Source organism: Triticum dicoccoides, chromosome 2A, assembly GCF_002162155.2.
Source record: "Triticum dicoccoides isolate Atlit2015 ecotype Zavitan chromosome 2A, WEW_v2.0, whole genome shotgun sequence".
NCBI classification, from domain to species: Eukaryota; Viridiplantae; Streptophyta; class Magnoliopsida; order Poales; family Poaceae; genus Triticum; species Triticum dicoccoides.
Genome location: NC_041382.1, coordinates 139,634,281 through 139,647,412, shown reverse-complemented (window position 1 = coordinate 139,647,412; position 13,132 = coordinate 139,634,281). Strand labels below are relative to the sequence as shown.

Genomic DNA, 13,132 nt, shown 5'->3' with positions numbered 1-13,132 from the left:
GTTTTATGTTATAGAAATGACCGTTCTCTCATGCTTCACTTATATTATTTTGAGAGTCCTTTAGAACAGCATGGTAATTTGCTTTTAGGCATAATAAAATCTTTCGTATAAGTGCATTGAATACTATGAGAAGTTTGATACTTGATAATTGTTTTGACATATGGAGATGGTGATAGTAGATTCATGCTAGTTGAGTAGTTGTGAATTTGAGAAATACTTGTGTTGAAGTTTGTGATTCCCGTAGCATGCACGTATGGTGAACCGTTATGTGATGAAGTCGGAGCATAATTTATTTATTGATTGTCCTCCTTATTAGTGGCGGTCGGGGATGAGAGATGGTCTTTTCCTACCAATCTATCCCCCTAGGAGCACGCACGTAGTACTTTGTTTTGATAACTAATAGATTTTTGCAATAAGTATGTGAGTTCTTTATGACAAATGTTGAGTCCATGGATTATACGCACCCTCACCATTCCACATTTGCTAGCCTCACTATTACCGCACACTTTTCACCGGTATCATACACCCACCATATACCTTTCTCAAAACAGACACCATACCTACCTATTATGGCATTTTCATAGCCATTCCGAGATATATTGCCATGCAACTTTCCACCGTTCCGTTTGTTATGACACGCTTCATCATTGTCATATTGCCATGCATGATCATGTAGTTGATATCGTATTTGTGGCAAAGCCACCGTTCATAATTTTTTCATACATGTCACTTTTGATTCATCGCATATCCCGGTACACCGCCGGAGGCATTCACATAGAGTCATATTTTTTTCTAAGTATCTCTACTCCTAATGTCTCAGTTGGTAGGTCGCGTTTCGGGTTTAATTTTTGTCCCACCACTTTCGTCCGGTTTTTTTTGTCCTCCTCTTCCACCACGCTCTTTCACCCACGCACGCGCACAAAAAAAACCCCGAGTGACCCATCTGCCTTATCCCTAACCCGCTCTCGTCTCCCTTCCTAGGACGCAGCCGCCCACCAAATCAAATCCCGTCGCCGGGCTCGTCTGCCTCGCCGTGGCCGATGAATGCGTCGGCTGCGGCCACGCCCCCTCTCCAAACGGCGGCGATGATGGAGGGAGCAGCTCACGCTGGCCAGGCTCCCGACCGAACGCGTCGGGTCATCTCTCCTCGGGGCCAACCCCTCCTATTCATCGCATCTCTCCCTGACTCCGTCTCCTCCACGAGATGTAGCACCACCCCACGCCATGGACGCCCTTGCCGGCTGCATCTCTCCATGCGCCGCCACTCCTATGACACCGCCGCCCGGCAGTCTCCACCAGCACCACGACGGGCGTGGCCTCTGCACGCGCCGTCACCTCCCCTCCAGATCCGGCCGTCGTCGAGGGCATATCCATCCAGCAGTGCGCCGTCACCTCCCCTCCAGATCCAGCCGTCGTCAAGGGCTTATCCATCCAGCAGCGTGTCGTCATCCCAATCATCACCATCCACGGTGTCATCGCCCAGGCCCAGTCAGGGGCCGGCAAGACCTCCATGATCTCCCTCTTCGTCTGCCAGGTCATTGAGACCAACGTCCACGAGTAAGATGCTCAGCCCTCCCCGTCTGCTACCATTGTTGGATTTGTCAAATTGATTTTTTGGGCAAAGAATTTGATTTTAGGGTTAACCTGCTCGTCTCATTCGTGGAGATTCATTCATGTGTCGGATCACATGTGTACAGGTGATTTCCGCATAGCTTTTGTGTATGACGGCTGGAGGACCAACTCAGACCTCGCTTGCCCCAGGGTCAGGAGGTCCAAGGCGCCACAACCAACTACCCCTGCATCCATATGCTGGCAATTTACTTTGATTGTTAGTCGTTGACCATGAGCAAGAATCTGTCAATTAATTTGATGCTTCAGTTAACTTGTAATTTGCTGAATTACTATTGGTTAAGCACCGTGCAGGTCTTTGTTTGATTGTTAGTCGGTGACAATTAGCAAGAAGTTGTAGGGGGTTAAAATCATCTGCCAATTCTCTTTTAAAAACTGCCAACTTAATTAATGAATCATGTCGAATTGTAGCCCAGTGAACAGATAATGCAAAGTTCCTGCAATGACTAATTTGAGAACTACCGGTGTTACATATTTCTAAGACTATATGTGTACACGTCTAATGCCCTTTCTGATGTTTCTCACTATCAAGATTACGCTTTTAAAAAAGTGTTTGTTATGTTTAGTGTCAATCTAGAACAAAATCTGTTTTGACTCCACTCTAGACAATCTTCAAAGAGATGCTAATTCTTCATGATTATTAACTTGACGCCTGAAATATTAATTTTGCCTGTCCTATTTTGGTTTATTTCAGTTCAGTGTGGTAATCTACAGCAATCAAGTTAACAAATCTGAAGCATTTTAGCAAGGCAACGGTGCAAGTGCTCTTTTGGTGGAAGATGAAGCTTTTGTTGGGCTTGTGATGTTTTTCTGAAGAAGACTGACGATGAACTCAAAAGACAGATAACATGCGGTATTTGTGATATAGTACTAAATGATTCAGGACTGCTGTAGCTCCAGAAAGGATGGCACTCTTCATATTGTGATGCAACGTCATAATACTAGGTTGTTTCTATTTGTTCTAATGCAACTTCTATAATTGCAGGTTGCTACTACGGGAATACCTGATGTTGCTTCATATTAGTTATATCTTCCAATATTTACAGAAACTTCCGAAACTGGCACCAGGTCAGGACATGCTGATGATAACCTTCCAGTTTTGCTAAATCATAGTTACTTGAGTAATCTCTACTCCTAAAGTGTTCTTCGAAGGTGCTCATCAAATCTGTTGATACACAACACCACAGTTATTGATGGTTTACACTGGATAGTTTCCAGACCTTTATCGCAAGATGGACGAACTTGGCATCTCAGCCAGTACTCTGCCTCATCAACAGTTTGATGTCCCTTTGCATGAAGTTAGGCCAGCATCAGAATATCCGTAGCCTTTTTTAGGAGATGAAGGTGAAGAATATTAAGCCGGATAACCTCACATGTTTCCTTCTAATGAGCAGCCGTGCGTCATTGAACAAGATAGATGTTGTTGGAGAAGTTTTAGAAGAAATGCAAGAAAATGGTGTAGTTCTAGGGTGGTATGCATATAGCATGGTTTCTATCTACCTGAGTGCTAGTTTGGTTTTAAAAAACAATCCGCTCTCAAGAAATCGAGGGCCTTGATTTTAGAAGGTAACATAAATATCTAGATTGATCGTTCATGGTCCTGGGGCTCCTTGTTACAGTTCAAGCAAGAGTTTAGTCCATAATACTCAATTTCATCCTGAAGTGCATGCCCCCTGACCCGTGGGACGACGGCACGGAGGCAATCGCATAACCCAGCGGCAGGGCGTGGCGGCGTTGTGGCCAGTGAGGAGCGCCGTTAGGGCGTGCCCTGAATCGAGAGGAACAAGTATGTTCACTTTCTGTTTGCTTTGTGTTTGCTTTCTGTAGTCTCAAAGCAGAGCAATGGTTCACTGCAAATTTTATCAGAATGTGCAACAAAAGCACGTTGAGAAGTTCCTGTGAGCCCTAATTATTTCTTGAGAAAGCAAACTTATTGATCCTTGCTCTATTTTTTGTGTACTAAGATTGTTCGTTTGTACCCAGGATGTGTACGTGATGTGCCCTGCCGCTGTGTGTGCTTCCTGCTAATGTGTGTGCTTCCTGACGCAGTTGAGCATGCGCGTGTGTGTTCGCTGTCGCTGTTTATTAACATTGTCATGCTCTCCTTACTTTTTGCTTAACAATTCATGATCAATACTGAACATTATTTTTTGAATAGATGCCACTTGAACTTAGTTTTAGCTCTCATGTTGTTCAATGAATCATCAAGTAATGTTTTGCATGGATTTTATAACTGACACAATGTTTCTGATTTAATGAGAGCCAACCATGCGTTCCTGGCTTCCCCGGCGATGCCAACATGGCAGGGCAGGACCCAGTGGCCATCTTCGGCGCCTTCATGGACTTCGTCAGCGCTGACCTCTGCTTCATCATCTACGGCCATGACCCCTTTGCCGTCGGCATCATCTGGCACCTTGGAGTGCAAATTAAATGTGTTCATGGAGTGGGGTGTAATTGTGATTTGTGCAATGGGTTTAGAGTGGAAGGGGCTGTCATTCTTGTTTAGCAGGGGCTGCAAGTTCTATCTCTATAAGCCTGACTTGCAGCGGCAACAACAGATTCAGATGTGGTAAGCTCATTCATTCATTCTCTCAGGAGAAGAGGACCAAATTGATTCAAATTTTGTGTTCTGATCTTAATGTTGCGAGGTTTGCGATCACATGTATGGTCGGGACTGCGTGGGTCCGGCGACCAATTGCTTGCATCTCTTGCTGTATGGTGATGATGACCGGCTCTTGTTAAATCCAATACGACTGCACTTCTTCGCTTCAGGTGGCCGTGAAGCTCTGACTCCATCCTCACGACACTCAAACCTGTCTTGATGATTGCATCAGATTGCAACTCTATTATCTTTTCATACCATGATATGCGTGCATGTCTCTTCGGTTCTCAAACAAGAAATACTTTTCTTTCAGTTTGCTTTGTAGGTAACATGCAATGTACAATTGGTAGCAGATTATGATGCAAGTTTGTTTGTTTTCACTCCAAGCATGATTTTTATGATACATGACGCTACTCTGAGGCTGCTCCTCACTACCAGTCACAACAAGATGGGCCCCCTGGTGGTCCTCTGAAATTTGATTCCCTCGATGGCCGAGGATCGTTTTGCTTTGAAGTCTGATGTACATTTTTTTAATCTCATGTAGGAAGAAGGTATCCCCCCTATACGAAGATTTCTAGCTTGCCTATGTGTTGATAAGTGCATTCGGCCAAACAATTTGTGGACCAAATAAACTTGTTGCAGATACAGAAGAACAAGGCTGCACACAAGGAGTTGCCTGAATTGCAGTGGCAGCGGTGTTGCAATATGTAAGGTTTTAGATCAACTTGGTCTATTTTCTATCCATAAGTCTAATGAATTGGCCCTTGTTTATCAGGAATCAAGCTTGTGAAGAAAAATTTCGTTACTTTAATGACACACACTTGCAGTAAGTCATTCAGAGATATATTCAGTACATGCTAGGTTGCCAAGCTCAGAGCCACCTGTTGTCTCCATAAATTCGCTGAAAGCAAAAATCATTTGCCCATAGTCATGTGAAACCTTCTAGAATTCTTTTTAGTATTTTGCATTGCTTGTGCATTTCTTTTTTTTATCACTTCTAATAACCTCATTGATTCATTTTTCCTATCGTCATGTCAGTCCTTGCTCTAAATTTTTTTTTAATATGTTGCACTTCTTGTGCATTTCCATTTTTATCACTTCTAATAATCTCATTGACTGTTTACATCTCACCATGTTTACCAAGAACACGAGTGATAATTTTGTTTTATAATAATACAATAGTGACAATTTTATTTTATTTTATTTTCTGACATAGTTCTCAATTAGGCTTACAAATATTTTACATTGGCAGTAGTTCTGCCATCAAGCTTATGTGTAATGTATTCCTTAGAATGGTGTTTCAGCCATTTCTATGTAGGTGGCATGTGTGATGGCACGTATTTCAGCCATATCGACTTAGGTGGCATGTGTGCTGGCGCAAGAAAAGGAAGGCCCTGAACTGAAAGGAGCAACATATATTAATGAAATGCCCTGAATTGAGAGAGAGAGAGAGAGAGTTCAATTTAATTTGTCTGGTTTAAATATTTATGAGTAATTTAATTTGTTTGACCTTGAGTGTTGACTTGCTTTTCAGTTGTCAACAATGTCCGTTTTGCTGAATGTACTTGCTTATCCTTCTACTGGACTACCATTGGTTCACTGTGTACATACACTTTCCAATTCTGTCTGTTTACTATCTTTTGTTATTATTTGTCTTGATAACTTGATGCTTTCTTCCTTGGTTGTTTAATCTTAACAGTTCCACATCCCACATCGAACCTTCCAAACTCATCCAAGTGACCATTTGCAACATCCTTTTCCGGACAATCTGGATTAGTTCAAGGTTTTCATCACTCTGGTGAGCATATGGTGCGCTAACTCGGTTAGCGCATTGACATAGTGCAACGCCCATTGATTAAATGTTTTTATCTCTTATCATTTTCTGCATTTTCAGGTCTGCACAACATTCATGGAAATTATAGTCTTCCAAAATATTCCTGGATCACTTGCAAAAAGGAATGTTGTGAAGAGTAGCGTTCCATCATCTGGGGTCCAACAACCCAGAGGGAGCATTTCTGGGAGATTTGCTGCAAACAGCCTTCCTGTTGTCATTCTCTGGTTCGAATGCCCACCTTTGTGGAGGTTTGTGGCATTGTTATTTATATACGTTCAACATCATGAACATGCATGTTAATTGGTTTGCAATCTAAGGAACAATTTTGTTGGCTTGATAAATTATAACATACTCTTGCTTTGGTTTCATGTGGAGGATGATGATTTTTACTGTTTTGGTATTATTGTTTCTTCTGCAGATTCCTCATGCACATTTAGCTGTTAGTGATAGAGTAATGAATGTTGGTGGAGGTCAAGCATTTAGAAGTGGAATGAATATGGGTGGTACCATTCAAGGTTTATCCTCAAACTTGGGCACCAGTGGTAATCGAAATTATGTTCCTGGAAACCCAGCTTTGGGTCCACGTATTACAAACATTGTGCGCAGAAGTAACATTGGAATAAATATAAGCTCTGGTGGGTTGTCGGTGCCGATTATCTCATCACACATCGATTTTAGGGTCAATGCTGCAAGTGGAAGACTAAATGTGCAAGGATCCAACAGGATGATGAATGGCCTTATTTTGCAAGGTAGTTTAATTAACCATAGCTTGAATTTATTACTTAGTAGATTTATGTTAAGCTTCATGTTTTAGCTTGAAATACGAGTATTATTTATAGCATGTTTAACTATTGCTATTTTAGTGCTCTGTTCAGCGTGTACTTACCATATCTCCTGCTTTGAGCTGTCCCCTCACCCCTTGACTTTATCTTACCAAAAAAATGGCATATGAAATATTTAGTGAACATCCCATATGATGAGATATTTTCTTGGGAAACACACTAGGTAGCCTTGATGTTAGTGCTTCATAAACTATGAATGAACCATGTGGTGCTGGAGTGTACTATAGAATTCATTTTTTTTAAGCTACACTATCTGAATAATTAGACATTTTTTATCTCTGTAAAATAAGAGCCAACTTATAGAATTTTGACCTTAAACATTGAAGTCCAACATAATATTATACTGCTGAATTTCTGTCATATCGATATTCTTCCTTTTGCAGGCATACATTGAATATATATGTTCTTGCTTAACTTAGTGATCGTTGCTGTACCTATTTTGATTTCCTAGCCGCACCTGTTGCTCTGCTCTCTGTTTGAAGATGACAAAGACGAAGAACATGGTCGTAGCGCAAATGTGATAGTAAATTCCATTACAATAAATATTTGTTGATTTATATGTATGGTTAGAAAATCATGCAGCTCTTTTGTGAAGAGTAGAACCTTTTATTCTATTCAGGGGTTTCTTCAAATTTGTGTTACAGCATATAAGCTTGCATCTGAATCGGGGCAATGCTGTAGGTATGCCTGATGGAGCGATTGGGTTGATGCTGATGCTGATATACTTCCCTAAGTTGCTCCAATCGGGAATGCAGATATACTTCCGTGAGTTGCTCCCCAAAACCAATCCCTTGCTCTTCTTTGCACCAATGGTACAAGAGATGCGAGCCATCCTTTTTACTGGATGTTCTCTTGATCGTTTCTTCCTATGGATTTTGTGGTTGCCAGATGTTTTCTCGTTGTGGATTGGTAAAAAGACTAACTCTTAATCAGGGCGCACGATTTTGATGAAGGTTGTAAAACATTTTCATTAGGCATCAATTTTCTTGCTGGTGCTTGTCTGGCTGTAAAATCTGCTCAATATGTATATTTTCCTTTCGTCGTTTTCCGATATATTACTGAACCTTTTGGAATATCTCTGTATATAAAAAAATGTGTTCTGTCTGCCGATTGAAATGGACCTAAATATGAATACGAACCAGTAATTTTTTGTGTTTTTATCACCATGTACATCAATAAATTTGCCGCCGCTGCTGCATCTCTCTCATGCTGCTGTTGCATCTATCTCGGTCGTTGTCGCACGTCGCCATCGAGGGATCCACGTGCCTCCCGCACACTGCCCTGAAGCCCCCTTTTCCATAAACACACGTCCATTGAGTCCTCTGTACATTGGAATGCACATGTTTGAACATGATAAAAGGTAGAAACATCAGGGAATGTACACTCTCCAGCTCTGAACTGCTCGGTAATGCAAGTTTGATCTCATTTAGCTTATCGTTGATCCTGGTGTTAGTTAACTTGTGAATTTAGGTGCAGAAGTATGGCACTATCATTTAGGTTTTTAGTCCTATGTGTATGAATTAGATGATTAAATTCATACAAAATTAGGAGCATAAGAAATCTATTATTGAAATTTATGGGTGGCATTCCTATGATACCTTTTTGATTATTTGAGCTGTAATAGAATCATATGAATATGTACAATCCAGAAAAGATGCACACAGAAGAAAGACAGATGAACCATCACAAGTCACATAATCATCTGTTCCTGGTTTATGGCAAGGGGTACAGATGAGAGGAGGAAGGAGAGATGAGGTCACTTTCTTAATTCGAAGCATCACAAAAGGTAGCATTACTATTGCATGGGATAATGAATTAAGGTTAATTTCATTTTAGAGGATAAAAGCAGCCCGTGGAGGGTGACCCGCACATACACTCGACAATTTTTTTTGAAGTGTTTAACATCCCCTTGCGCTTGACAAGTGTGCCATGTGGTGATCGAGCTAATTATCGTGGGATTGAGCACATTCGAAGGCGTTATAATCAAGTGAACACCTCCACCATTAGTGAGGGTGAGAAAGAGGATATGCGGTGATACTTTTTCTTGAGTCGTGCTTATTGGCTAAGGGTTTGGTTACATTTCTTTCTCTCGTTGCAATGCACAGAAATTATACGCTGGCTCGGCCCCTGCTCCATCCTTTGTTGGAAATAATCACGATTAGGTGTCCCTGTCCCGTACAGATCTGTAGCGTTAGCCGAATCAGCTCTGTACTACTTAGATAGATCAGGCACTATAATAATAATAATAATAATAATAATAATAATAATAATAATAATAATAATAATAATGCCGAGAGACTATGTTTGTACCCCTAGAGATATTACAGTCATCGAATCAATCATGTCTGCCCCAAGAAAACCATATTCGTGGACATTGTAGATGCCTTGTTATCAAACGACGATCTGCAACGTCTTATGAAGGATGATGTGTTCTTACACGCTGGTGTAAGACCAATTGCATAAAATTTGTGATTATTAATATAAACAATATATAATATCGCATAAAACATAGATATAATCCATACGTGGAATTGCAGGTGATAAATGCTTACATATATTGCATGCTGATTCACGACCATCTACGAGACAGGGCGGGTGGAAAGGTACATATTATTAGCACGTTCGTTTCTGGCCAGATAAAAGAAGACGGAGAAAGAGACATAGACCCATCAAAATATCGCCGCATCGTACATCATGTTAATACTTATGTACAACAAGATATGGTTAGTCTCGCCTCATCATCCATGCTTATCATGATGTATTTTTTAATTAATCCATGTGTATAATGATTTGTTATAATTTATATCTAATTACGACTACAACTTATATGATTTTTACACCAACGCTATTCATTCCAATTAACATTGAGCGGAGTCATTGGTATCTGGCAGTCGTCAATGCCCAAAAACATGAGATTCAAGTATTGGACTCGCTTGGTTCTCGGATCAATCGGAGTGACCTTACTGTTACGGTAACTACTATACTTTTTTGGTACTCTTGACATATGTTTGTTTGCCTTAACCTACTTTCCATATATAAAATAGTTACTAGGACTTGAGAAGCGTTTGAAACTTGGAGAACAAAGTCCGGAGTTTAATAAAGATCATGAGTGGTCTGATCTCAATGTTACAAAATGGAATGTCGTAGAACAGTTCCTAGAGGCAAAACAAACGGATGGGTAAGCACTTGTCACAAATTGAAAATTATTTACTTTGGTACTCATCAACATAAAAATATGATATAGTATAACATATTGATAGTAAAATGCCGCACTGTATCTATTAGTTGATTCAAGCCATGTGGGTATAATGAACACAATTATTTTTTTCGAAACGGTCTATTTATTTGATTCAGATGTGTGATATTCTAAAGTATTTTTTATGATATTATAGCGCATCTTGTGGACTGTTTATGCTAAATTTTATGGAATATTGGACAGTAGATGTGTTAACAGATCAGTTCACCCAGGTATTTCCTTTTATACATTATCTCATTATTTTATTGGAATAATGTTATATCGATTTTTTGTATATCTTGCAGGAGGATATCAAGCACTTTCGACGAAAATTAGTTGTCATTTTGCTCGATTCAGAACTGAATAAGCTAAAAGGATGTCCGATATACCATCAACCAGACATTAAAGAAAATGTATCGAAATCTGATCTCGAGCTCCTAGATAATCCACCGGATGGAGTCAAAGACAGACGTCCTAGCCCAATCCTCAGCATGCCCACGGATCAATTTGAATTGCTTGTCGGCCTTTGCAACTATATCATGTCCATTGATGATGCCAAGTGTTTGGAGTAAGTATCATTTATCAATATATAAGGTGCCAGTATACACTGTTGTTATTCTTACCATCCAATTCTCAAAAAAGAATGGGACCGAAGCTCGACACCCCGTACAATGGGCTTAAGTCTCAAAAAACTTCAAAGCATACTTAACATGAAGCAGTCTATGGACAATGATTTTTCAACATTGCTGTGCGTATTCTGGCATGTGACGAGGGAGTATTGTTCACAGACCCTTCAATACACTACATGGATCTACAATTTTGTGTAAGTTATCATAATTATCCATTCAACATCATTAGTATGAACATGTTTTTAAATAGTATTTTTTACTCAGTCCATGCTGTGGGATTCAACACGAGATCAAAAGTTTTTGGGATAAGGAAACTATTCAGAAGTTGGCAACTTTGTCTGATAGCTGGCATGGGAGAGACAACAACATATTATCGTGCAACATGGTAAGTAAGTTATTTTTTCCATTGTTTGTCATGGTTTATTGTTGTCTGTAATACCTACCACTTATAGATTTATCTTCCATATGAATCCATTGATCGATACATCTTGTAGGTCATCGACAAAGAGGCATGTCATGTATCTATTCTGGATCCTATTCGTACAACACAAATGACGGAGATGAAAATTTTGAGGCACTTAGTGAAATTAAAAAGTTTTGCGAGGGAATTCAAAGAAGCACTCGAAATAAAGCAACCAGGATGGCATTCTGATATATCAAAATGCCAACGTGTATTTCCTAATGGTATTCCAACGAGCATAGACGGGTAATAAATTTATCATACAAACATTTATTTTTATTATCACCATATTTAATACAATAACAATTTAGTAAATTACAGGGATTTGTCAGGTTTTTATGTCTTTCATTTTATGCTCTGGTGGAACGGTAAAGACCTTGTGCAACCGGTTTGTGCAGTGAGTATTGTGCGTTACACATGTTTTTAAATCTTCCATGTGAAGTATTCGTCCTAACTACGTATATGGCTTTTCCAGGATGGGTATGAGTTGAGGAAGCGGTTTTTATTATACTTGCTCAAACATCATGCGAATGAAGCTAAAGACAACTTGCCTGATATTGTGCGAGAATTTCTTAAGCGCATCAAGTAGATCTCAATATTCTATAATATATTTTTATTTGGATCATTACTTTATACGTATACATTCTCAATTTGATATCTTGTTATGAGTTTACATTACAAGTGAATTGGACTTCAATTGTTATGCAATTGTGATCGTGTTATATTGTCTCTACCCGCGATATTTAGCATGCATTATCTTTATGTGACTTCAACAAACTATTTCAGAAGCCCATGGCAACGCACGGGCACTCTATTAGTTGAGTTATAATTCTTGAGTTGTAAGTAAAAAGAAGTGTGATGATCATCATTATTAGAGCATTGTCCCAGTGAGGAAAGGATGATGGAGACTATGATTCCCCCACAAGTCGGGATGAGACTCTGGACGAAAAAAAAGAGAAAAGAGGCCAAAAGAAAAAAAAGGCCCAAATAAAAAAATGAGAGAAAAAGAGAGAAGGGACAATGTTACTATCATTTTTCCACACTTGCGCTTCAAAGTAGCACCATGATATTCATGATAAAAAGTCTCCTATGTTATCACTTTCATAAACTAGTGGGAATTTTACATTATAGAACTTGGCTTGTATATTCCAATGATGGGCTTCCTCAAATTGCCCTAGGTCTTCGTGAGGAAGCAAGTTGGATGCACACCTACTTAGTTTCTTCTGTTGAGCTTTCATACACTTATAGCTCCAGTGCATCCGTTGCATGGCAATCCCTACTCACTCACATTGATATCTATTGATGGGCATCTTCATAGCCCGTTGATACGCCTAGTTGATGTGAGACTATCTTCTCCTTTTTGTCTTCTCCACAACCACCTTTCTATTCCACCTATAGTGCTATGTCCATGGCTCACGATCATGTATTGCGTGAAAGTTGAAAAAGTTTGAAAACATCAAAAGTATGAAACAATTGCTTGGCTTGTCGTCGAGGTTGTGCATGATTTAATATTTTGTGTGATGAAGATAGAGCATAGCCAGACTATATGATTTTGTAGGGATAACTTTCTTTGGCCATGTTATTTTGAGAAGACATGATTGCTTAGTTAGTATGCTTGAACTATTATTATTTTTATGTCAATATTAAACTTTTATCTTGAATCTTTCAGATCTGAACATTCATGCCACAATAAAGGAAATTACATTGAAAAATATGTTAGGAAGCATTCCACATCAAAAATTCTGTTTTTATCATTTACCTACTCGAGGACGAGCAGTAATTAAACTTGGGGATGCTTGATACGTCTCCAACATATCTATACTTTTTTATTGTTCCATGCTATTATAAATTATGTTTTGGATGTCTAATGGGCTTATTTATACACTGTTATATTATTTTTG

The 13,132-nt window shown here is 39.5% G+C and overlaps 2 protein-coding genes and 1 non-coding gene across 26 annotated transcripts; 2 read left to right on the top strand and 1 right to left on the bottom strand.

The window, feature by feature from the left end:
• Positions 1-949: 949 nt before the first annotated feature.
• LOC119353837 (probable NOT transcription complex subunit VIP2) lies at positions 950-8,041 on the top strand. Of its 24 annotated transcripts, none has more exons than XR_005170570.1 (11): positions 952-1,557; positions 1,698-1,828; positions 2,324-2,482; positions 2,615-4,401; positions 4,776-4,782; positions 4,874-4,938; positions 5,007-5,057; positions 5,931-6,029; positions 6,126-6,313; positions 6,484-6,814; positions 7,589-8,041. XR_005170570.1 is itself a non-coding variant. In XM_037620525.1 (5 exons), the coding sequence occupies exons 3-5, from the start codon at positions 6,296-6,298 to the stop codon at positions 7,834-7,836; spliced, it is 597 nt and encodes a 198-aa protein (XP_037476422.1). In that variant the 5' UTR covers positions 5,004-5,057; positions 5,931-6,029; positions 6,126-6,295; the 3' UTR covers positions 7,837-8,023. The 24 variants fall into 24 exon arrangements, 2 of the variants coding, with proteins under 2 accessions (XP_037476421.1, XP_037476422.1); XR_005170559.1 differs by adding an exon at positions 5,766-5,834 and having other exon boundaries at positions 954-1,557; positions 4,776-4,938; XR_005170569.1 differs by having other exon boundaries at positions 950-1,557; positions 4,776-4,938; positions 5,007-6,029; positions 6,484-6,580; positions 6,744-6,814.
• LOC119359988 lies at positions 5,952-6,029 on the bottom strand. The gene has a single exon (XR_005172767.1). It is a non-coding gene; the product is annotated as a small nucleolar RNA snoR35 (small nucleolar RNA).
• A 1,409-nt stretch (positions 8,042-9,450) lies between the features above and the next one.
• LOC119359171 lies at positions 9,451-11,867 on the top strand. Its single transcript, XM_037625479.1, has 9 exons — positions 9,451-9,630; positions 9,799-9,878; positions 9,952-10,085; positions 10,300-10,375; positions 10,448-10,965; positions 11,036-11,156; positions 11,266-11,477; positions 11,553-11,628; positions 11,707-11,867. The coding sequence occupies exons 5-9, from the start codon at positions 10,814-10,816 to the stop codon at positions 11,818-11,820; spliced, it is 675 nt and encodes a 224-aa protein (XP_037481376.1). The 5' UTR covers positions 9,451-9,630; positions 9,799-9,878; positions 9,952-10,085; positions 10,300-10,375; positions 10,448-10,813; the 3' UTR covers positions 11,821-11,867.
• Positions 11,868-13,132: the final 1,265 nt, after the last annotated feature.

Excerpts from the sequence above, each read along its gene's own strand:
- LOC119353837 (XM_037620524.1), top strand. Across the intron at positions 6,815-7,588 it reads GAATGGCCTTATTTTGCAAG|GTATGCCTGATGGAGCGATT; the intron begins GTAGTTTAATTA and ends GCAATGCTGTAG.
- LOC119359171 (XM_037625479.1), top strand. The coding sequence starts at position 10,814 with ATGGGCTTAAGTCTCAAAAAACTTCAAAGCATACTTAACATGAAGCAG. Across the intron at positions 10,966-11,035 it reads ACATGGATCTACAATTTTGT|TCCATGCTGTGGGATTCAAC; the intron begins GTAAGTTATCAT and ends TTTTTTACTCAG. Across the intron at positions 11,478-11,552 it reads ATTCCAACGAGCATAGACGG|GGATTTGTCAGGTTTTTATG; the intron begins GTAATAAATTTA and ends AGTAAATTACAG.